At 44.2% G+C, this 26119-nt stretch overlaps 1 protein-coding gene across 11 annotated transcripts in view; it reads right to left on the reverse strand.

The window, feature by feature from the left end:
* Positions 1 to 7133: 7133 nt before the first annotated feature.
* The window catches only part of Mps1 (dual specificity protein kinase monopolar spindle 1), a 183488-nt gene continuing 164502 nt past the window's right edge, over positions 7134 to 26119 (reverse strand). For 10 of the 11 annotated variants that reach the window (XM_075879352.1, XM_037413840.2, XM_075879344.1 and 7 more), the window contains one exon: positions 7134 to 7384. In XM_075879352.1, the coding sequence (XP_075735467.1) occupies positions 7352 to 7384 (33 nt within the window). In that variant the 3' untranslated portion in view covers positions 7134 to 7351. Of the gene's footprint in view, positions 7385 to 9420; positions 11419 to 26119 lie in introns of those variants that run through there. The other variant, XM_075879348.1, reaches the window with a different exon arrangement.

Below are 26119 nucleotides of genomic sequence, written 5' to 3' on the forward strand. Positions count from 1 at the left end.
AGCACTTCGCGATACGTTGAGAGACGCTAGAAGTTGTAAAGGAATACTTCTACTTAAGACAGTCAGTAACCGCAGAGCCAAACCGTGAGAGTGAAACAATTAGAAGAATAAGGATCGGGTGCATCAAATTCGGCAAGCATTCTCAAATCATAAATTGTAATCTGCCACGAACCATATATCAGCTGCATCTTGCCGGTATGCTCACCTACGGAGCAGAAACTTGGAGGCTTACAAAGAAGGTTCAGCTTAAATTGAGGACGACGTGGCGAGCGATGGAAAGGAAAATGATAGGTGTAACCTTTAGAGACAAAAAGAGAGCATAGTGGGTTAAGGAACAAGACCCGGTTAAGGATATCATAGCTGAAATCAAGCAGAAATGGACATCGGACAGGCACGTAGCGCGTAGGCAAAATAACCGCTGGTCATTAAGGGTAACTGACTGGATTTCCAGAGAAGGCGAACCCACGAAGGGGAGACAGAAAGTTAAGTGGGCCAATGAGATTAAAAAGTTCGCAGGCATAACGTGGCAGCAGAAAGCACAAGATCGGGTTCAATGACGGATCATGGGAGAGGCCTAATTTGCCCTCCAGTGGACATAGGCAGGCTGATGATGACTTGTGTGCAACGTTTGGGGCCTCGCGTCTTCATCAAGTGTTCCCATGTGGTAAAAAATAAGCCGAAAATTGAAATGCACTTCCTTGCTACGGTTACTAGAATGCCTTTGTCACGGTTACTTCCGGTTTACGTACCAGAGTAGTCGTATTTTGTGCACGCAGGGCGTGATCGGTTTCGATCTCGGCTTCAAATTCGATGATGAATATCTCGAATTGCGTGCAACTTTTGTCATTTTTTAGTGCGAAGCTTAAACTAATGACTCAACGCTGAACCAAGCGATCGTGTTCCACATTGCCAAGTTTTGCTGGTAATGCAAAACTTCTGCTAGAGATGCTAAATTTTGGCTTGTTGTACTATTAAGTATGGCTTGACTTGGATTCTAGTTCGCTCTTGGTTGTTCTTCTCCAAGTTACAGCTATTCTAGTATACTGTAACCAAGTGACAATGCACGTGTTACATGCGGGACCATGTCACGTGACTAGTTACGTGACTTCAGTCACGTACGTTACTAGCTGTTACGTATTTTATTTCGGCGACAACATGCCACGTGAGGTTACATGATTTTAGTCACATGGCAGTTGTCACGTGGGTTATGGCAGGAACATCTCACGTGGCTAGCTGTTACGTGGGAATTCCACTCACATGACTAGCTCTTGTGGGATATTACGTGATTTCGATGGCGTAACTTGTTACATGATCGTATGTTATTTCAATCACGTGACTAGATCTTACGTGATTTTGCTCACGTGACTAGCTCTTCTTGTCGCTAGACTAGCTACTACATGGTTATGGCGGGAACATGTCACGTGACTATAGTTGTTAGTGATGCGTGGTTTTTCGTCACATGCATGGGCGTGCGCAGGGTTCCCCTTCAAGAGGGGGGCGGGGCGAAGGTTCATCGCAGTGCACCCCTCCCTATTAAGTCAATGTACGGGGCTAACTTTGCGCCCCCCCCCCTCCCTTCTTAAGTGACTAGGAGAGGCAGCGGACCCCTGTGCCTCATCTTCCGGTGCACAAGCCATAGTCACATGCTGTTACATGGTAATATAGTCAGCTGACTACTTGTGCGATGTTAGATTTTCATATTAATAACAATAATGTCTGGGGTACGTTTTACACACCAAAACCATGATGTTGTTACAGAGAGATGAAGTGAACGAAGGCAAGGAGCCGGAGACGGGAGTGCAAGGGGCACCCCGCTTGTACCCCCGTAGTGGTTGGTTACGTACCAAAACAAAACAGGTACAAGCAAACAAGCAAGCAAGCGCGAGTGTGTTAGTCAGCCATCTTGACTTTTGCCTGTGTTTTGTCCTGTAAAATATTCACAACAAGCCCCGTAAACACGGCCTAGACCGGCCGCGACTCTTTTTGGCCTGTTAGGCAAGAATAGTGCTCGGACGCGTTAATCGAAAGTCGCAGGACCTGCCGGTGTGTGTGTGTATATATATATATAGATAAAGTTGCCTGTATTTGTATAGAGGGGGCTGTGCTTGGATCAATGGGACAGACCACTGTCTGTATGACACTGTGTGGAGAAAACGCGTGCTGACAGACGTTCACTCTGCAATTTATTTCCGTTAATTTTTACGATGACCACCTATATGAGATAGGAAATGAGGTGTTAAACGTAAGCTTCCTTTTTCCCTGTTTATTTTACCCATACCAGGAACAAATTTTCTAAACCTTTATTCGTGTTCTTTCTGCATGTGCTCGAAAGGGCCCAGGAACAACTTGCCAGCATGGTCAGAAAACAGCCGATAGGTTGTCTAAGCTCTTGGGAACAATCAAGCGAAACGTTATAGCATCGCACGTGGCCTGGAATTCACGGTTAATTTTCAATCAGCGCGAAATCATTCTTTATTTTATAGACAAATCACAACCGAAATGATGGCGCCATGAACCAGGAATCCACTCGGAGGCTATTGGCTGACGCACGACCTTTTTCAAGCACACTAGCGCCACCAACGGGCACGCAAGTGCTTATGGGAAAAGTTAATTGGTACGCCGCAGCAGCCACCGCGACGAGCGCGCGGGCCTGACGCTTCAACTTTTCCTTTGCACCGTGCCAGCACTTCTCAAATCAACTCGGCAAGGTGCGATATATTACTGCGTGATTAACTCACAAACTGCAGTGTTGGGGTGCGATGGCCTGCCTACGATTTGCACTTGTCCCCATGTACAACGAGCTGAGCTGCTCAGAAACGTCAGTTAATTATTTTTATCCTTTGGCATCAGTCCGCCTTCGGCATAAATAAAAAACAGTACAACTTGGTTGCTTAAAAGGTGCAAGCACTGTCCATAAACTCAAGGATGCATTAGGAATCGATGTCCTTTCACGCTGTTTACGAGTGCATTGTACGGCACTGGTATAGTGAAAAAGTGCTTTAGGAATAAGCGCAATTTCGTAAAATAAGATACATTGACTAGACCACTGAGCGCCACTCACGGCATATGCATCTACTAACGTCTCTTGTCGCTGTAACTGCACAATGAAATAAAATCTACAGGGCAAAAAGAAAGAAGTACGATCCAGGAAAGAAATATACACACCAGAAACGCTCACTCACAACTGTATGGTTATTGCACGTGTTAACAAACATATAAAGAATGGGGGTGCATCTCGCATGTCACAAAGAAGTACGAAAAGACTAACAAACGAGGCAAGTGTTTACAGTTAATTAGTAGATGTGAAGTGTCTTGTGTTGTAGTGATAGCGAATGTCAATTGACTTAAACAAGGTGCGGTGCTCTTTATGATATGCCTCCGAGAATTCTCGTGGGTATGGCTAGGGCAACAGGGCAAAATCACCAGGCCTTCAAAGATGAAATTGCATTTGCATGACTAAAAATGTGAGGTGTGATGAAACGGCTTCGTTCAATGAATTTTGATGCTCTCGGAGGCGCGCATTGATAGAACAACCAGTCTGAACAACTATATGTGATTGCGAGAATTCGGTTAGCAACCCTTCTACAAGAATTGAAAGAACATTGGCATGCCTCCCATAGTCCTTTTCCCTGCCCACTGCGGCCTTTTGCACTCTACGAAAGAAATGTGACTAAGCATATATACTGCGGAAAACACAACCCTCACCTCGTATCACTTCCCATTAATCTTTCAGACTGTGTAGAACGCACGCATGGAATAACTGAACTATTCCTAGTTTCTTCGTGGGTGAAGGTCATTCGAATTAATCTTTGTTTGCAGTGCGAATCAGCTGTTCACAAACCAATGGAATATAATATAGGCAGGACACCACGCTTTGTTGCAGCTGGAAAGTATTGTTCATATAATATGCCCAAGCTTTTTTGTGTTTCTTTCTTTGTCGAGCATAGGCACATCATTATTCCACATTGAACAATATTTAAATGCGCCGACGCGTAATTCAATAGTGGTTTCACTCAATGGGGAATATACTGCCAGCAAACATCCTCCCTAGAGACACTAAAGCATTTTTCAAGAATCCGCAAATTATCAGGGCAAGGTATCTAGCACCTGAATTCTAGTTCCATCTCTTCGTCTTTAAACACGTTTAGAATGTGTTTACTTTTTGTTGTTTTTTCAGCGCGTAACTTTTCCATAAAAATTATATATATATATATATATATATATATATATGAGGAAAAGATGTACATAAGGGCTCTTTTTTCTGTGTTTTGAAACAATATTAATGAGATCTAACAGACAATAATGCCAAGGAATGTATAAGGGAAGTTATTAGAACCATTGTAATGTAAATAAGAAGAAAGATCCCGGCTGCGGCGGCTGCATTTCCGATGGAGGCGGAAATGCTGTAGGCCCGTGTGCTCAGATTTGGGTGCACGTTAAAGAACCCCAGGTGGTAGAAATTTCCGGAGCCCTCCACTACGGCGTCTCTCATAATCATATGGTGGTTTTGGGACGTTAAACCCCACAAATCAATCAATTAAATATGCACAAGCCACCCACGGATTGCACCAGAAGGTGCCATAATAAACGCGGGTCATCGCAATGTTTCCTTGGGGGAAGGGTGGGTGCGTAAGGGTATTGTTGTCAATGATGGCATGGCTCCTTTACTAGTACTACAATGTTCACGTTCACCTTACTCTCTTGAATGCCGTCCCTTCTTTACCACATCGTGTTTTTTACTCTATTTTTCTTTTTCTTCTTCTTTTTCCTCTTTTCCCCCTTTTTTCTTCGTTAATCTTTCCCTTCTGTACCCTTCTTCCGGACAATCTGTAAATATTGTTATGCCTAGTCGAAACGTCGGCAAAATAAACAGTTATTTGAAAGCAAACTTACTTTCAAACTTGACCTTGCCGCAACCGAAGTTATTCTCCCACATGTGATAAAATGCAAGCTACCCAAATAGCTGCAGCCAGTGAGACTGAAACATGCACCTTTTACCATTGTTGGCTATCGAGACTTCAAACTTGAAGCTCGGTGGCGGCATACACACGTTACAGTATACCATATTCTGATGTCATTGCCATATATCAGTGTTATTGACAAACATTCCAACATTATTATGAAAAAGAGGGCTGACAGTTTCCAAACAATCTGCAAAGTCATGCGTTCTGTCGGCATTCAAACCTGCAGGTGCTGTGACGATTTTGGATGTAGAGCCGCCTTTTGTTATTACTAGGCTTCCTTCCACGAAGCATGATACAGTACAGTTTGAAGAACTTTATTTAAGAATTCGGAGAAATGCCATGCCTTAGAGTGACACCGTGGGCCACTCCCTTGATATAAATAAAAAAATACAGAAGTTTTCTCAGAATAGTTTTCTAGTTTCGCTGATGCCTCAGACATATGAGTGAGTGGTGTTTCTGTTGTAGTGTTGATTCACGGGCCAGACGCTGACCTTCTCGGCGAGCATTGCTGCGTTTTCAGAATTAAGGTTCTTTGGTAGCTGTTCTTGATTAGTTTCTTGAATAGCCTTTGCTTTTCATTTGTTTAAATGCGCACGCCGCTACTTGTACTTGTGCCCCTATACTCTAGTGTTATTGGCCAACTGGACTAATTGCAAGGGAGGGGGGGGAAAGGGGCTTGCCTACGTGCCTGGTATAAGCAACAAAATAATGTCTCGGGTTTTACATCCCAAATTGAGATATCATTATGAGAGACGCTGTAGTAGAGGGCTCTGGATATATCAACCGTCTGGTGTGCGCAGTACACGGGCCCCTATCATTTTGCCTGCATCAAAATGAGACTGCTACAGCCGATATCAAACCTGTGAGTTTGCAGTCGAGCACCGTGACCACTGCTTCACTGCGGCTTTTATTCTCTCACTGTATGCTTGTACAATCTCGTGCCAAAATAGCTATTTTTGGTTCAGGTAAGGCTTCGGTTCCGTTCTAGCCAAAATTACAGTTCAATTAGAATAGTGCTTAGAAATATGCACTCCTGAAAAGCCTTTTAACTGAAAGAAAATTATAGGTGTGCGTGTGCAAATCCAGACTCCAACTTGCATTGCATATGCAGTATGCACAACACAGAATGAGCTATCATGCCTATGTTTCCAAAGTGAGTGGAACAGGCATCTTTTAAGAGCTTGCTCTGTACGCTGGGGTCTTGTTTTTCGCCGTTGTGCCGTGTACGCTACGCCATGATGATGACGACGATGACGACGATGAAGAAAAAGCACGTTCCAGATCCCACATTCTCTCTCTGCTATGAAGAAAAACGATCATGAAAGTGCTCTCACCCGCAAAACACCCCCGTGGAGTTGACCCTTACGACAACCAATAAAACAACATTGTATATACCTTACACATGTGTTGTCACTCACTTGCATGTTTGAATGGGCAATGTACAATGGATTCACGGTTACCGAAATGATCCCTCGGAGCTTCGCCCCTCATCATCACTCACTTCTTTGGCATCGCCTTGACATCGGCGTGAGCTCGTCGACAAGCAGACCGTATATTCTTGTGGTCCATAATGTAAGCTCTTGAACAAACCCATATGTAAATACTTTCATCAATATGTAAATTGTGCATATACAGCAACAATATATAAGTAATGAAGCACTTTGTACGTAATGTATAGGTGCAATCACACCACACTTCCAGTGTTTCTGTGTCACGTCCTTGTATGATGATCGAACGGATGTACGGAGGATTTACCATTTGCCGTATTCAACATCTACAGCAAGCTCCTTTATCATAATTCACTTCACGTTTGTTTTTTTAGCTATAACTTGAGCAGTATATGTCCACCACTCAGCTGGTGTCCTTTTAGGCTGACTTATAGCAGGCTTCCTTAACTGGATATAGCCACAATGACAGAAGAAAGTAGCGGAAGGGGAGAGGGACTTGACCATATTGTATGTTTCTGCATGAATTTGTATGTGCACAGGTATGTATACACATATAAAACTAAATCTGAAGGGGGGGGGGGGGTTAAACCAATACCAACTACACAAAAAACATTAGATTATGGGTGGCTAATTTTGTGCCTACACTAAATGTTTGCTACCACTGCAGATGGAGTTATGGAACTTCTTGTGGGCTGCTTCCCACTAATGAAAACCAGGAGAATAAAGTGCGGTTGACATTTTATTTTTGCCCTCATGCACCACTTGATGTCCTGCAAAACCTAAGTGAGGCTGTATAACTAGCTAAGTCAAAATACAAAAAAATACTACTACACAAGGTTTTCAGCGATTGCGTGCAGACATCACAAGCAGTGATTGACGCAATTACATATAAAAAAAAGGAAAAGGAAAAATAACCTCAGCAATTACATGCCATGCCAGTCACGGCTTTCCCCTTTTGATCGACTTCAAAGCCTGAAAAAGAAAAAGAAACACTACATTTAGTGATCATGAATATACATAAATATACAAGTGCTAATCCACTAACCACAACGCATCAAAAATAACAAACACAAAAGACTTTTATAACTAAGCAGTCACCACACTACTACATAGACATCAATGTAAATATTACTGAGAATGTACTCGCAGTCATAAAATCAGTCAATGGCCGGGCCCTTCCGCCATCTATCGTAAAACACGAACAAGCGCCCCCCTCACTTCTTCAGAAGGTTTTAAATATGTGGCCTCTTCTCCCCTACCACCATTTTGAATGTTTCATACTGTTTTTATTTGTTCAATGGAGGACAATGAAAACAGTGTGTGCGTGTGTATTCAATAAAACATGGAATTAGAAGCACAGGTGTGCCTTGTTTACATTAAGCAGGTCTTCTGCTGCCACCTTGAAGTTACATACATGACCATGCAAGGGCCCTCCTCCAAATCTTGTCAAATTATCCTACACCATGAGAGTGGGAGGGGGCTTGCTTGGGATTTGGCGGTATGCGAGAGAGTGATTTCTAGAGATCTTTGTATGCAGAAGTGAATTTACACTTCTGCTCGAGTGCTATCAGGCTTATGTGTTCTCCAAAGCCTTGGCAACTGATTGGCAGTGTTTTCTCACGATCTCCAAAAAGTGTCACGGGGCTCCTTTAACGAAAGATGTGATTAAAAAAAAAAGGGTTTTGTGAATCTTCCAGCTAGGGCCATGAAAATTTCTGCTGTGTATATAAGCTTCTAACCTGATTTCGTAGAAATTTCTTAGTTTTCATTTTATGCCGTGACAATGAGTAAAACGTAGTTCGCTTTGGACAAACTTGTTATGCCATTTTACTTTTATAGTTCTGAACCATCAATGGTTCACATTGCTTCTCACTAACTGTAGAATGTAAATAGCTATGAAGAAAGTGTGTACACTCGAACCTCAATATAATGAATTTGAATGTAACAAATTATTAGTTATAACAAAGTACTTGACCAATAGGTTTGCCATAGATACATTGTTATAAATAATCATTTATAACAAATTTTCAGATATAAGAAAGTATTTTTAGGGCAGATGTGACTGTTATAGTCAGGTTTGAGTGTGTAAGACATTTTAATGAACCAGAAAAATTGTAATGTGAAAATTCATAGAATTCTCAGCCCATACTAGATGCTTGCTTTAGCTTCATAATAATTATACATGGCAATACCAAGTTTTAAAGGAGATACTAGCACCCTTCACATGTGAAGAAATATCTGGACAAAATTTCATCCTGATCTGGCTATCAGAAACATGATGTCTAATCTTAAGAAGTTGCCCAAAAATGGATCATGAGAAAAACACATTTTAAAGGTATAAGTCCAAGCTTATCTATGCAAAAAAGATATGCTTTTTAAAATGATTTTTTTCCATCATGACAGCTTGGAAATCGAGGTTATTTTGAACAAGTGGCTTTCGTGAACTCCTCAAGCAAAATGCAATGGCAAGCAGCCAGGTGACAATTTCCAGGAGAGTTTAGACAATAAGCTCTTCTGAAGTTTTTAACAGTCACCTTGTGCTCTTTAAATGCGATTTCAACCTACTTTGAGGTTAATTTTAATCTTCAGTTTCTTTTTTTCATGAAAGTAGAGAAACCAAACTTGCAAAAGTAAATAAAAATGAAAAACGTAATTTTGGAAAAAAAACTTGCGTTTTTCGCCTTGCATCTCCCCTTAACAATTCGTATCCCATGGTTAGTCCCGTTATGCAAGTAAACTTTTCCCTTTGCATGTACGCAACAATAATATAGATGGAATAGGCAAGAAGCAGACAATCATAAGAATTTAGCTTTATTTCTAGAAAGGTTTTCACTGATCTGGATGTTCCGAACCAGGGGTGGCGCCAGGGGTGGGCCCGGGGGTCTGGAGCTCTCCCCCCCCCCCAAAATTTTCACCTGCCCCCTCCACCCCCCATTGCCCCCCAAGAGGGATCATAGTCATAACACAATGGCCAAGTTCCCCGCCTCCCTACGCCCCCCTGAAGGAACTCGCTTATGGTGGGTGCCCCTACCCACCAGTAAAATAATCCTAGAGCCATTCCCTGCTGGGAACAGGTAAATAATGTCTATCAGCCTCTTTAAACATAGACGGGAACTTAACTTGCCAACAGCTCTGTTTTAATGAAGTCATCATTTTTTATCAACGTCTTCATCATCAGTCTAATATGTTAATCATCAGCATCATCATCATCATTCATTATCACCATCATTAGTGTATCCTTGTGTTCAACACTTTCATCATCACCATTATTATTAAACGTGCATTTTCTAGCCCACGGCTCTGATTCCACACGCTCATCATCATCCTCATTGATTCTTATTATCAATGCATCCATTGTTATGGGTGAATTGGATGCTTTCATCATTATCAGCAGCCCCATTTAAAGGTCATTTGTTTGCTGACGGCTCTGTGTCAGCACATTCATCATCAGCGCTCTCCAAATCAAAGCATTGCAAAGCCACATGGAAGGAAACAGAGTGGTACTACCAGGGGGCGGAAACTCCCTATACCTCCCACGAATTCGCTCTCGCATGCTGATAAGCAGCGGCAGCACCGCTTTTACCACTGGTGGTTGCGGGCATTCTACCAAAAATAAATCACAAACAAAATTTCTTTCATGACCTCACTGGTGATGTTTCGAAATAGAGGGAAAGGAAGCAAAATTTAGAAGAGGGTTGTTACTGAAGCCCTTTTTTCCCACTTCGTATACAACCGGAATGTGCTCGTGCCTTTTTTAAGGTCCGCTTGCCACTTGGGCGATGGAGCCATTCGTAAAGTTTTGTTCATCTTTTTTTTTCTGAAATTTGTTTGTGTGTTCTGAAGAGGCGAAAGTTAACCCTCTGCAGTCCAAAACTTTTACCCAGTTTCCGCCTTTTCCGGTACGAAACTATTTCACCAGTTTCTGGCATCACAAAGAGTAACACGAACTGTGAAAGAAAAACTGACTGGATATTTATTTTAGCTTCTGCGTTCAGCACACAACTCCTTTAGGGATATTTGGACAGCGTATGTTACCACTCAAAGCATTCTCTGGGTACACAGACTGGAGTTGTTACTTCAAGTTCTGCAGAAGAACAAAGGTGTTTTCTCGACCACCGTCGCCGTCGTCTTTATCACTCATTCCTGTCGAATCCCTGTCTGGTGGAGGCCCGTAATTCTCTCCCTCAACAAAGCCGTCCTAAAATCGTGCTAAAATTGCATCTCCCTCAACAAAGTCGTCCTAAAATCGTACGCGCTAAAAACATGACCATGCTTTTCAGCGAACCACACGTGAGTGGGTACGCTCTAGGCTCCGTGCTGAACATAGTGCTGCACTCTACTGTAAAGACAAGTAAACTTCAACAAAGTAAGCTCTCTTATTCTTCAAGATATGGCGCTTCATGCATTTTAAAAATACGCGCAACTTTTAGTGAAAAAACTGCGACATATAAACCATGAACACTCTTGTCGGGTGGTGCCCGACAGCGGACCGCTGCGGCGGTGTTGCGTTGTCAGGCGCTAACCGAAAATGGACCACAAAAGGTTAAGGTGACGGATGTCTCACTAAGAGACAAAACTGAATCGGTACAAATAATATGAACTTTTTTATTACACTTTTCATATAAAAAAAACACATTCATGTAGTTTGAAAGTGTCAATCTATAAAATTAGCTTTAACATACAACTGACATGCCGACATAATGAGTAAACATTGAACCCAGAATATCCGAACCAGTGCGAAATTATCAACAATTGTGAGTAGGACACAACGTATTTGACCCAATCGCGTTCGTTATGACTGCGCACATAGTTCACTTACAGAACTTGGGTACCAAATGAGCCTGAAGTGAAGAGGCACGGAGAAGCTTGAAGTGATCAGTAGTTTTTCAAGAAAGAACGTCACTGGAAACAGTGTTTTGGCAAGTTGGCTTGTCCTTGTCAGGGCAACGGCATTGCCGTGACGAAGAAAAGTTAACTTGTCAAAATGTTGGCCTCACCGATATTTTCTGTAATAATATTTAGAAGCGCTTAGTCCATCACATGTATTTGAGGGACCGTATCAGCAGTAAAAACTCACAAATTATCAAAAAATGGCTACAAGAATTTGATGAGCAGGAAGCAGCCTATAACTACTTGTCATCATTTGAACTACACGTCAAAAGTAAAAGAAGCTAAAACTATGCAGCTGAGCCAACTCAAATTCAAGCCTTTTAATAAACGCATTTTCCCAACAGAAGCTTGGCTGCCATCTTTACCAATTAAAGAAGTGACACTGCACTTCTGTCATTCCATTCAGGCTTGCAGAAAACTGAGTTTACTCATATGCAAAATAAATATCTGCTGAAATAATGGGTCGAAGTACTTGTGCTCACTCATTGCCTTTAAGAAACTCTGAGCAACCTTTGTGGAACTAGAAATCATCGGGTTAGTACACAGCAGAGTTGCGGAAAACACGTGTTGCCCGATTAAGCCATATTTGACGAATGCGTTGTTCACTTGTTCGGCGTAGCTCACTGCGGCTTCTGTTCTCTGCCCACCCCCACTTGCTGTTTTTATCTTTCCCATAGATGGCATGCACGCCAATTGAGCAAGATAACTGAGCCTGATTTAACTTCTAATATCGCTGAGCAAGGGGCAAGGAGAGGAGGCAAGCGCTACGATCTCAAGTCAATAATTTCCTGCACTTCGCCTGATTTAAAATTAACAGAATAAGGAATAAAAACACATACAAACAAAAAAAGAAGTTCTTAGCAGGGCTTTCAATTTTTGTTATTCGTAATAAGTTGTGAAAGCCTATAAATTGAAACATTCACATCAACCTCACTCAGTTCACCCAGATCTTAGGATGCCCGGCAACAGCTATGAGCGTGCATGTTCTTTGAAACCTGAACTAGTGCTGAGTTTCCGGGGCCTGGTACTACCATCAGGGAGCGAAAACTCTCTATACCTCCCATGCATTCGCTCTCGGCAGTGGCCGCACCGCTTTTACCACTGGTGGTTGCCAGGCATCCAACTAGAAATAAATAATGAACAGAAAATTTCTTTCATAACGTCACCAATGACGTCCTGAAATAGAGGGAAAGGATGAAAAATAGCGAGGAGGAGGGTTGCCATGGAAGCCCTTTTTTCCCACTTTGCAGGCAAGCGGAATGCGCTCATGCCTTTTTTCAGGTATGCTAGCCACTTGGGCGATGTGGCCATTTGTAAAATTTTGTTTATCTTTTTCTTAATGTTTTGCTCGTGTTTTCTGAAGAGGTGAAAGTTAAGCTGGGTGATTTCTCAGTTAGACGAATCTCGATTTGCACAAATGATATGAACTTTTTATTGCACGTTTTATATAAAAAAAAAACAGGCATACACGTAGAGTGAAAGTGTAAATTTATGAAAGCAGCCTTAACTTACAACTGACTTACGGTCATAATGCACAACTGTTGAAAGCATAATATCCGACCCAATGCAAAAATTATCAACAATCGCGAGTAGGACATGTCATATTTGACTCAATCAGATTTGTTATGACAGTGCACATATTTTTTTACAAAACTTGAGTAACAAACGAGATAAGTACAGAGACACGGAGAGGCTTGAAGCGATCAGAACTTTTTTCAGAAAGAACGTCGCTGAAAACAGAGTTTTGGCAAGTTGACTTGTCTTCATCTAGGCAACAGCATTGCCTTGATGAAGAAAAGTTCACTTGTCCAAACGTTGGCTCTATTGACATTCTCTGTAATAATTTTTAGAGGCATTTAGTCCATCACGTGTACATGAGTGACAATATAAGAAGTAAAGAGTCACAAATATTCAAACCGCGGCTACAAGAATTTCATGAGCAGGAAGCAGCTTATAATTACTTGACATCATTTGAACTACACGGCGAACGTAAAAGAAACTAAGGATATGTAGCTGAACCAACTCAAATTCAAACTTTTCAATATACACATTTTCCCGACAAGAGCTTGGCTGCCGTCTTCACCACTTAGTCCAGCAACACTGTATTTCTGTCAGTCCTGTCAAGCTTGCAGAGAACTGGGTTTACATATGTACTCATGCAAAATCAATATCTGTTCAAATATTGGGTCCAAATTCTTGCGCTCACTCGTTGCCTTTAGGAAACGCTGAAATACCTTCGCAGAACTAGAAATCCCTGGGTTAGCACACCGCAGAGCTGTGGAAAACATGTGTTGATGTGTTGCTCAATTAAGCCATCTTTGAAGAAAGCATCCTTGACTTGTTTGGCGTAGCTCACTACGGCTTCTGTTTTCTACTCGCCACAACTTGCTGTCTTTATCTTTTCCATAGTTGACACACCAACTGAGCGAGATAACACAGCGCGATCCAACTTCTAGTATCGCTGAGTGAAGGTCGAGAAGGAGCGGAAGCAAGTGCTACGAATGCAAGTAAATCACTTCTCACGCTTCGCCTGATTTGAAATGAACAAAATAAGGAGTAAGAAAATACATATAAACAAAACAGAAGTTCTTTACAGGGGTATCAAAAATTTTTCATTTGTTATAACTTGTGAAAGCCAGTAAATGCGAATATTCCACATCAGCCTCACTCCGTTCGACTGGATCTTAGAATATCCGGCAACCGCTATGAGCGTACATCTTCCTTGAAACCGAAACTATGATGAGTTTCCGGGGCCTGCTACCATGCGACAAGCTTTTTGTGCAAGGCCACGCAGCAGCAATGTGGCTGGTACTACCACAGGACATTTTATAAGCTTCTCACAAGAACTCTGTATGCCCAGTGTCGATGATTGATATGCGGGGTTTAACGTCCCAAAACCACCATATGATTATGAGAGACGCCGTAGTGGAGGGCTCCGGAAATTTCGACCACCTGGGGTTCTTTAACGAGCGCCCAAATCTGAGCACACGGGCCTACAACATTTCCGCCTCCATCGGAAATGCAGCCGCCGCAGCCGGGATTCGAACCCGCGACCTGCAGGTCAGCAGCCGAGTACCTTAGCCACTAGACCACCGCGGCGGGGCGATGTATGCCCAGTGTCCACATTTGTGAACGCCACATGAGTATGACAGCTTACAGATCTTTGGTTGCTCACAGTGCAACAAAAGTTACATAAAAAACCCCTTTCTTCTCTTGAATAAGGTCAAACAATTAAAAACTCGAATATTTCACATGAACTTGTAGAAAAAATGTAGGAATACACTATGACAGGAAACTTTAGCAGAACATCGATGTTTTGTACCCATTTACCACTGTTTTTTCACAGTTGTGATGCTGAAATGTTTTTTACAAAATGCTGAAGCAATGCAAACATTTCAAATTGATTAGCCTAAAGGAGCACTGACATCAAATTTCAGAATAGAGATGTGCCCTTCATTAAATTGCTCGGTATGCGTAGGACCTCTTGGCCAGATTTCAATCGCGTCTGTCACGTGGAACTTAATTTATGTCAATGGGAAACAGCGTGCGAGAGCTCAACGAAAAATGGAGTGCCCTGCAACATCGACTAGTGCTACGTGTTCGGTATGATACATTTCACATATACCGCCCCGAGTGAAGATGCGCTGATAGTGCTGACGTCTATGATCCGAGTGCTCTTATCGTGGCGCCTATTGGCGCCGAAGCCTAGAAACGCACTGAATCTTCATGTCTGATCTTCGTCCCATAGCTCTGAATGATTTCATGAAATGACAAAATGCAAAGCACCTATAAAAAAAAACGGTGAAACAAAAGAGCATGGTTCAACAGGTGCTCGTCAGTAATTATGCCGGGGAACTCTTGTGTGTTGTAGTCGTCTGGTTGGAAGCGCGGAAAGAGGGCAATGAGGATGTGTTTTATTACATGTATGTTACACGCCAACATGACCACAAGCTATCAAAGTAGAGTAGCATATAGACAGATATCATTGCCAACAAGTAACACGCAGCTATCGTCAATAATGAATTATAGTTCGTCTCTAGACTTAATTGCATCCGTTTCTGCCGCTGCAATTGTGAGAGGTCAAATAGGTGGGACTATCTAGTGGAGCAAAGCAGAACCTGGCAAGCAGAGAATTTATTTTATTTTTCCGCTGGTGCGCATTTCCCATACCGATATTCTATTGACCCCTTTGTGTACACTTCAACGCTGTGCACGCCAAGACTCCCTAATGTAGCTAACTGACACACGAGTAAGCATGGCCAAAGCATGCGTCCTCGGGCACCTCCTCATTACTGCTTGGAACGGTGTCTATTTTGGAATCACTGTGCTGCAAAGGGTCGATTGAAGCAAAAATGATTTGTGATGTTATGCATCGCGGCAATTCCAAGCTCCAGACTGTCGTATTGAACCTTAGTTGACACTTGGTACGGCGACGACGACAATGCAGGTGACAAGGCATGACTGTGTGTGCCTAGCCGACGAAATGTTTTCGGAGCAGCTGAGCCTGATGTCACTCTTTTCTGTGAAGAAGTGGTCAGCTGTGGAGCGATCTGGAGGTGACCACAAGGAAGCGCTCCCAGCGCTAAACATGGTGGGCTTGCCGGTCGTTCTGAATGATGCCAGACACCAGTGACATAAATCAATAAAAGTGATAGTTATTTGTCCCTCATTTGCGTTTTAGCTCGCTAAACGCTACTAGGGGGTCGATAGCTACTTGTTAACGCAAAAATCTTGACATGAGTATATTTGATGTCAGTGCTCCTTTAATTTTACACTGCTAATATAATTGGTCCACATATGTAGATGCTGTAACAACTCAGACAGAGGACAAGAGACAACACCCGTCGTCGGGCAAGCTGTTCTTATCCTCTTCCGCATCTCCAGTCAAGCATGCGTGCCAAAGTGCCGGTGTCATTCTTGATCATTAACATGACTGCGAGCCTTCGGTGGGTGTAACTGGCCATTTCGCAGTGGCCAGACATGGCCACACTGCGACTTCGTCTAAAAATTCCATGGTGGTCAGTGCTGGTCAGGCTGTGCCTCTGCTTGGAGATCCGTCAGTATGTTTTCTGGCGGGTGGAATTGGCTTTGTCGGTGTGGTCAAACTCAAGCATGGTGCGACGTCTTACGACAACTTGTATACGCTGGTTCTGGTGGGCGGCCTTGACTACATCGCCATGGTCGCAGAATCTTAGAAGGCTTGCCTTCATCTTGTGACATTTTGGGAAACAAGGCAGAAATTGGTGGGTCCGATAGCCCAAGAGGTCGAGGGATGTTTTCCTGTGCGACTAGATGTCTGCTTGTCATCAGGTTTCCGCGCTGACCTGGGACGTGTCCTGTGCTTTTGCAGAGTTATCGCTGTTGGGCTCCCTAGCCTTCTCCAGCCAAGAATTCTTGACGCTGCGCTGCGACCAAACGGGAAATATTTTTCGGAAGCCGTTTCAATAGGATGAGGCTTTTGCTGGGTGGCCTGAGACTTCTTACAGACCTCGGTGTTTAGTGAAATGTTGCCTTTTAGCAAGTGATAATGTCCAGCCAATGAAAGCTTCGCACGTAGATCCATTTCAGTCTGGTCAGAGACGATGTGGTGGTATGCGTGGAGAGGCATGTCTCAGGTAGTAGCACGTCCAGTACGACGCAGGCTGGCGCCTCCAAGTGCTCAAGTGGTGGTGCGCATGGGTGAAGCTTTTCCCATTGATGAGGATGTGAAACACTCTCGGCCATAAGAATGAATGTTGTGATGTCAGGTAATGAGGCAGAGACACAGCTGGGCTTTAGTCCAGTGTTTTTGTCAGGCCCAGCTGTGCGGCTGTCTGCCAGTGAGCTGCAGTGCTCAGTGACCGCCTTGAGGTGGTGCCGCTCTATTCTCGTTCGCTGTCACGATATTAACATTTTGATATTATACATAAATTTATAGCATATAAATTAAAAAAAACTACTTCAAAAAAGCAAGGAGCAGACTGAGTGGTAGCAGTGAAATGGTAGTCAGTTGGTTCAAGGGCAGCTATGAGCTTATTGCTCCAGTCTTCCCAGCACTGCTGCCAAACGCCTTCGTACCGATGCCATGCCACGGCACCTTTTCGAAGGCATTCTACGACCACGGACCACTTCTGAGGCTTCGTCCAAGTCTCGTGCACTGCTATAGCATTGATGGTCACCCCACAGTAGTCAGCGTCATTTTCGAAGCCATGGAACTCCGGTATTTGGGAGGCGACTTGTGAGGCTGTGGTGACAGGCGAAAATCCAGAGATCGCCAACGTAAAGCAGCCTATCTGGTGCGAGAGCTGCAGGAGGGCACCCTGGAGCTTTCTGCGTTGCTCACGTGGGCTAGTCTCCAGGTCATGTGAGGCGTACCCTGTTCAGCATGGCGTCAGCGGCACTTAATGCTGGCAACATGGCAGGAGCTCGTTCGGATATCAATGCTGTCACTTCATTATTCTTGACACGGAGTAGCGTGACGGTACGCCGCAGGTCCGCGGCGCTGTTGGTTCCCCGAGTAAATAGTGGTAGTAGCACTCACGCCAGCGAGATGAATGAGCAGAGAAAGCCTGGACGGCGTTCCTTGGCGGCTCGTATCTAGGCAGAGTCCTGGAATGGGAATGTAGGCTATTGAAAGCGTGAGCAGTTTTTCCAAAGGACAGGAGCCCGTGTGGGTCCCTGCCATGAGGTGGTAACGTGGTGGCCATCAGGTCGTGCCCTAGAACCACAGGGGAAGCTTGAACGCCATCGAATGGTGGTCTGATGGGCAGCTGAAGCAGCTGAAATGGCAGCTGAAGTGCGGGCTTACCCATCGCGAAGGAAGCGTGAACGGCGTTCCTCGATAGATAAGCCCACGCTGCTGACGACCCGTGAGGACAAGCATCGGTGGCTTCATCCATAGGTTCACTTGTCGGACTGTGCAATTGTAAAGACTCAGGCAGAGAACAAAAGACAACCCCCGTTCGCCCGGCAAGCTGTTCTTATTCTATCTTCTTCTTCTTCCTCCGCTTCTCCATTTTAGCATGCGTGTCCAAAGTGGCGGTGTCATTCTAGATCATTGTACTCGGCCATTACTGCAAGCCCTCGGTGGCGCGCGGCGAGCTTGGGCAAGGTAGAGAAAGACAACGACAGAATAAAAAAAGCTTGCCCAACGAATGGGTGTTGTCTCTTCTTCTCGCTCTCGTTTACTACACTGGCGCAGTTCAACAACTGAGCCTTGGGGTTGCTGAAGCCACCTTGCGGGTCATCGGCAGCACGTGCTTCTCCATCCAGGAATGTCGTTGACGCCTCCCATGGCCTGGGTTCCGTTCCTGATACTCTGCCAACACACGAGCCACCTCAGTTGCCCATCAGGCTATCAGTGGACCACGTCCATGCCTCCCCTGCGTTACCAGGACACGACCTCACAGACAACATGCTACCACTTTATGGTAGGAATACACACGAGCTCCTGTCCTTCGGAAATGCCGACCACGCTTTCCATGATTTGCGTTTCGTTCCTCATACTCTGACCACAAAAGAGCCACCAAGGAACGTTGTCCAGGCTTCCTTGCTCAAGGGATCTCAATAAAGTGAGCGTAAGAATCGCTGCGTACTCGAACACTGTAATGTCTGCCTCTTAGGGCTTCACACCCGGCAGCGCCGTGGACCTTCAGAGTATCATCACGCAACTCCACGTCAGATCAACACCGTGACAGCGACGAGCTCTGCGCTGTTCCCTGGCATTCTGCCGGCCCTGAGCACAAGCAACGCCATGTTGGATGCAGTGGCCTTACAAGACCTTGAGGCCTGCTCATTTGCGCAATGAAAAGAGCTGAGGTGTACCCTCCCGCAGCACTTAGACCAGCTCGGCTGCTTCCCCTCAGTGCTCTCGGCATTCTCCCGTACCGCCCCGCCATCACGGGCAGTCTGTGAACTACCGGAATTTGATGGGTTCCGAAATGATGCCGAGAGCTGGGTGGCAATCGTCAACGCGCTAGCAGTACGTGAGGCTTGGACGGAGACTCAGAAATGGTGCGTGGCCATAGCCTGCCTTGGGAGGTGACGCAGCGTGGCACTGGTATAAAGACGTGAAGCAGCTGTGCTGGGCGGACTGAAGCTGCAAGCTCATAGCTGCTTTTAGCTGTTTTCCTGACCACCTCAGACCACAACTTAGGGTGGAACTCAGAAGAGGTTTCACCTCGAGGCTGCAGCTCACTGCAGTTCCCTTCTTCAGGCCTCGAAATCGGTGTCGGGCTTCAACATAAATCCACCACACATAGATTTGATTTGATTGATTTGTGGGGTTTAACGCCCCAAAACCACCAAATGATTATGAGAGACGCCGTAGTGGAGGGCTCCGGAAATTTAGACCACCTGGGGTTCTTTAACGTGCACCTGGGGTTCTTTAACGAGCACCCAAATCTGAGCACACGGGCCTACAACATTTCCGCCTCCATCGGAAATGCAGCCGCTGCAGCCGGGATGTGAACCCGCGACCTGCGGGTCAGCAGTCGAGTACCTTAGCCACTAGACCACCGCCGCGGGGCCCACCACACATAGAAATCCTGACTCCGCTGGTACTAGATGCATCATCATGCCAGAAATACGACCTGCCCATCGATGAAAAAAAGATCTATTTTGCCTCGTCAGAGAAACACAGTTGGCTTCTGGGGAGGTTATCACATGAACAGGGACCCAGTGACCTACTACGAAATACTGTGCTATACAAGAACACTAATATGGCAGGTGTAATGAAGGCGGAAGACTTGCCCCTACAGCCGAACTCTTACTCCAATGCCATGGTTGCTGAGCAGGATGGCTTTTCTGTGCATATCCGTCTGTCGGGTATACTGGTTCGAGCCCCACATATATACCTACGACAAAAGCTACACGCCATCACAAAGGTCGCAAATCAAAGCTGAGGCTCGCCCTGCCACAGTGGTCCACCAATGTGACCAGAGTTCTTCCCCACGTATTCCGTGCCATCTCCGCTTCGAAGAAGATGAAGCTGAAATGCATGAGTGGGAAGAGGTCGTCGCATCCTAACATGCCTCCTATCACTTATCAGACTATCTCCCTGCTGTCGGAGGCCTTCAGTGCACCTGCCTGTCTTGCGACCATGTAAGAACAGCCAGTTTTGTCCACCAGAGACAAATAACCCATCTTCCCCTGCATTATCACAGCAGGCTCCAGACCACTCTTCGATGAATGCAGAGACCAAGTTTCAGCCTAAGCTCCAGAGTGGCCAAGACTGGCCACACGATTCAATGAGTGTCGCCTATTGGAGGCACTTCGGACAGGTCTGCAGGACCGACCGCTCCGATGCAGCCAATACCGCCCATCGGATACATCGTCCGCAAGTTTTCAGAAGACGTCGCTATGGAAAAAAGACTGACCAAGCGACAGAGCCAATTCCGACCTTCAGAAAACATAGAGGCTGCTGTGGTCCGCCCAGCACTGCTTCAAGTAGAGATACAGCATGGTAGGGACCACCACGGCGATTCAGCCAGTGGCGGCCACCAGAAGCATTGATGACTGCTCCGCACGCTTCGCAGTCACGGCCGAGTGTCATGACCAAGAAAGACGCTGGGGCTTCGGGCGCGCAGGGAGCTTGGGTGAGGTAGAGAAAGACGACGACAGAATAAGAGCTTGCCCAGTGAATGGGTATTCTCTCTTGTTCTCGCTCTCGTTCCCTATAATGCTGAGGTACAAAGGGTCAATATGCTTCACTGTATCCCAGGCACGTAGCATGGTAAAGCACAGAAGTATTGGTAAGAACAGACGTGCAGTGCAGTGTACTACATGTTTTAAATCTAAGATGCTCAATTGCCATGTGCCTGAAAGGGATATAAAAAAGAAAGGACTTTTCTTTTATTAGTGAATCAACTTATCACTAGGTCAAAAGTCCCCCTTTTGCCGGAAAGAACTTCTTTGGGAAATGAAAAAATGCAAGAGCAATAGAGGTCGTGCTGCCACCTCGAGGCTCCTTTATTTTGCTGTAATGTCATAGATTTTGATAATACATGCTAAGGCCTGCATAGTTCTTTATTGGCAAACATGAATTGCATTATTATACTAAAGGTACTATAGACAAAAAATCATGTTACAGAAAAATTTACAAAGGCAATAAAGCAAACACTGAAAGATACTTAAAAATCTGTGACTTTACAGCGACATTCTGGAGCTCTGATTTTGGTGCTGAATTACAGAATAAACCTTCAACCCCAATTTTCAATACTAATAGTTCAACAATGATAAAATTAACAAAAATAGAGTTCCCATAAAATATATAATGGAAATATCTAGGGTTTAATGTGGTAAAATATAATGTGGTTATGAGGGATGCCGTAGTGAAAGGCTCCAGAAATTTCGACCATGTGGTGTTCTTTAATGTGCATGGACAAAATACAGTATACAGGCCTCAAGCACTTCGCCTCCATCAAAATGTGACCGCCATGGCCAGGATCGAATTCGTGTCCTTCAGGTTAGCAGCTGAATATCGTGACCGCTACACAACTGTGGAGGATGCAGCTTTCCAATAGTTGATGCTCTCTCGTCATAGCCTGGTCGGTGAGCAGCCCTTTATGCTATGAAAATGTGATCTTTTATCAGAGTCACTTGTCGTTTCCCACAACCACATTTCATTGTAGCCTTTCACTGTTTCACACATGACCATTGTTCTCTGTGGCCCCAGGAGCATTGCATTGCTAAGCACGTGGGTGAAGGTTAAATTCCCCGCATGGAAGAAAGACAAAGTTCAGAGGGAACATTGGGTGACACAATAAAAATAAAGAAAGAAAAAAAAAACAAATGCTAGGCCTGTACAGACCGTCCAGCAAAGTCACAGCGAAAGGTAGAAGAGCGGCCTTTCAGAGCCTTTTCTAAACACTCATTGGGTAAATGCATCAAGCACACTTGCTTGATGGCCACTACGGTATCAATAATAAATGTTTTAGGGTAGTGGGCCGGCATCAGCTATGCTATTTTTCGTCATTCTTCTGAGAAGTGTGGTATCCGCTAAACTATTGTGAGGGATTTCGTGCCAATTGTTCATGCAGTCGCTGACGATGATGAGGAATTATGTTTGAAGTGGGTATGCGCCACAGTTAATAGCTGAACAAAACAAGCTTTTGTAATGGGTTGGAGCATTGGACGACCCGCTCATTTCGCTATTCGTAATGTGCGATGACTGTTTGCTCTTTCGCTGTTTTAAAGTGCTTTATAAGTTGTAATAATGCGATTGCTTTCCCGACATCAAGCCTGCCTAAGGCAAGTTTTCCAACAAGTTCCAAGCACCGGTGTAGCTCAGTGGTAAAAAAACTGGGCTGGCACCTAGCAGACCCGGGTTCAAGCCCCACTGTGTCATTGGTACTAGTTTTTTTTTTTTTGCTGATTTCGCGCAATGTGGTTACGAACACCGGCAGTGGCGGACAACTATAGTGCTACGCGAGACCCGAGTTGTGATCTCATAACAGCTTTCACTGTAAAACAGTAGGCAGGGCTGGGCAGCATCAAGATACAGAGTATTGCAATGGTATCTCACAGATACTTCTGAGTATTTGTATTTCTGTGTCAAAATACATTAGAAAAGTGTATTTGTGTCTCAGTGGTGAAATTCTTTTATAATGTATCGATTACACCGCAATACAGTGCAGGATTTAGATATCGTAAATTTCTTCTGAAATGAGCTAGTATTTCCAAAAGGAAGACATTGTGCTAATTCCAACAAAAGCATTCTAGTACTAGTCAGCGACACAGTCAGGGAGACAAAGGGTTCCCCACATTCAAGATGTGGTAAATGCGGCCGATGTGGCTGATGACAGAATCACAGAAGGAGTAGTGTCAGTTTCTACCTACAAAAGTAACTTTCTCTCAAGGCAGGTATCACACATTTTATTTTTCTTGCCTGGAAAGCCATTTTGAGAGTTTGAAAGTCTTGTCCTGAAGCCAAAACAATGCTGTCGAAATGGCAGGCTGTTTGAGAAGCTGCTGCTGCTTACGTGTATTTAATGCAACGTCCTCGTGTCGAACAGACTTAGTGTTTAGAATACATGTATGTGTTTTCTTAATGCATTGATGTTGGCTAGAAAATCGAGCAATATTCTAGACTGGCGAGTTTCAATGCATTGGAGCCTTAGTCACAGCATTATCCTGCACCTAATAAGCTGAATCGCTTTAACTGTATTCCTGAATACATAGTCTTTTTTTTTTACTGTAGCCCTGAAATATCCTGCAATGTCAAGGACTAATGCATCTTAGTATTTGTATTTGAAGCTTCTAGTCTATATATTTCAATATCTGTATTCAAGAATACTTTTCAGAGTATCTCTGCCCCCTGATAGTGTGGACATTGGCCATGCACATAGTGCATAGGCAGGATAACTGCTGGTCATTAAAGGGACACTAAAGTCAAATAACAATTTACGAGTGACAGCTCAATGTACAATCTCTAAAACGACAATATCATCATCAGCAGTGTCCTACTTAGCACAAAATTAAGGTAAACGCAAGATAACACATGCGCTACGTGTGAGACATTAACAAAGAGATCCCGAGGACGTGAGAGGGACCACCTAAAAATAATCACAAGCAATCGAACTAGCTGCACTGAATAAAGAACCTTCCATGCATCAAGAGACGTAATAAAATGCTGCTCGTTCGTTTCTGTGGATTCATAGAAAAAAGAACTGCTGGACGTCACTACGGGGACTGGGGGGAATGGTTCATAAGTTCAATTTTCGCCTAGTTAAACTGAACAGCTCGTGCCATCTACCGGGGCCTAGCTGAACCAAGAATGTCTGCCATCTCGGAGGCCATAGTAGGAAATTGTTCAATGGTCGTTGTTGCTGCTGTGGCTCCCGCTACTTTCGTTCTCCTGCTGCTAGTGTCGGCGGCCGCGCAGTACAGCCGGGCCACATCGTGCACAACAACAGTGCCATGAGACGTTCCGCTAGTGCGCTAACCTGATGCGGACCACTAAAACGTAATTTTATTTCAAAATAAACACTTCTTTGGCACAAAGAACAAACACTACGAGGTTTCTCGACCCCTATTTCAACAATTAACCTCATGCCTTTAGTGTCCCTTTAAGGGTAACTGTTTTCCAAGACAATGCAAAAATGTGAGAGAGAGAAAGAAAATTAAGTGGGCAGGTGAGACTAAGAAGTTTGCAGGTATAAAGTGGCAGCAGAAAGCACAGGAGCAAGTGGATTGACGGAACTTGGGGAGAGAGACCTTGGCGCTAGAGTGGGCGCAGTCCGGCTGATGATGCCAGTTTGTCAGCAGGCATGTGACAAGTATTTTTTGATAGGAGAAAGGCTCTTAATTCTTTGTTTTTTTTCAATGAACACTAAATTGTCAGAGCCCATTTTCTGACATGGCCAAGCAATAACGAAGAATTGACTGAATGATTGCAATGCAGCAGTTTGAAGTGGGTTTAATATACACTGAAACCATACTAGGCTAACCAAAAATGTGAAGTTTGTCTGAATTACACAAAAGTCTTTATTATCGTGAGTCCACTGTACTTCTCATGAAATTAAAGATTTTCAGAGGAAAATAATGCCAGGGCCCCGCCGCAGTGGCTTAGTGGCTAAGGTACTCGGCTGCTGACCCGCAGGTCGCGAGATTGAATCCCAGCAGCAGCAGCTGCATTTTCGATGGAGGTGAAAATGCTGCAGGCCTGTGTGCTCAGATTAGGGTGCACGTCAAAGAACCCCAGGTGGACCAAATTTCCAAAGCCCTCCACTACGTTGTCTTTCATAATCATATGGTGGTTTTGGGATGTTAAACCTCTCATGTCAATCAAGAATAATGCTGGAATATTCAAGGGCCCTAAGAACACTTCAGCTTTGAGGGTTGTTACGAACCTGTATGCACCCTGTCTTAACTGATCGGTTACATGCAATACAAGATGGGGTCTGCAGATGTTTCAAGAAAGGAATTTGAATGTCCTGTTGCAGGTTTTTCCAAGGAATAAAAAAAAAGGCATTCGAACAGGGATTTCTTTAACTATACAATATTTCAAATAATGACTAAATTTCACCCATTTAACATATGTAGTTGAAACTCACTTTAACCCATTCATCACCACGTTCAGATTACTTTGTTAAGTTAGGAACTTTTTAAAACTGAGAAAGGGGTTTTTCGTCAAATGTGATTTTTTTTTAGTATAACAATATTTGATTGATTGATTGATTGATTTGTGGGGTTTAACGTCCCAAAACCACCATATGATTATGAAAGACGCCGTAGTGGAGGGCTCTGGAAATTTAAACCACCTGGGGTTCTTTAAGGCGCACCCAAATCTGAATACACGGGCCTACAACATTTCCGCCTCCATCGGAAATGAAGCCACCACAGCCGGGATTTGATCCCGCGACCTGCGGGTCAGCAGCCGAGTACCTTAACCACAAGACCACCGTGGCGGGTCCCTATAACAATATTTCATAAAATACCTAATTTAATCCATATAACATATGCAGTTGAAACTCACTTTAACCAATTCATCACACCATTCAAATTACTTGGTTAAGTTAGCAAGTTTTTAAAATTGAGAAAGGAGTTTTTAGTCCTTTGAAACCTAAGCCTGTAACTTAGAAACACCTCAAGTCTACCACAGCATAGTTTTTGTCTCTCATCTATGTGTGCTCGTGTGAAAAATCTATTCAGGTGTACCGAACAACGAGTCTGACATATGTGGTCCAGGCTGCACAAACCAGGTAGACAATGAAATGAAATATGACATGTAGCCAAAATGCAAAGACGGGGAGAACGAAAGCAGTGATTATGCCAGTAGAACGAGCAAGAAAGTTGCAAGGGGACGATCAGTGTCATCTGTCGCATCAATCATGAAAC

This window comes from Rhipicephalus microplus, chromosome X, assembly GCF_043290135.1.
Source record: "Rhipicephalus microplus isolate Deutch F79 chromosome X, USDA_Rmic, whole genome shotgun sequence".
In the NCBI taxonomy this organism is placed as follows: domain Eukaryota; kingdom Metazoa; phylum Arthropoda; class Arachnida; order Ixodida; family Ixodidae; genus Rhipicephalus; species Rhipicephalus microplus.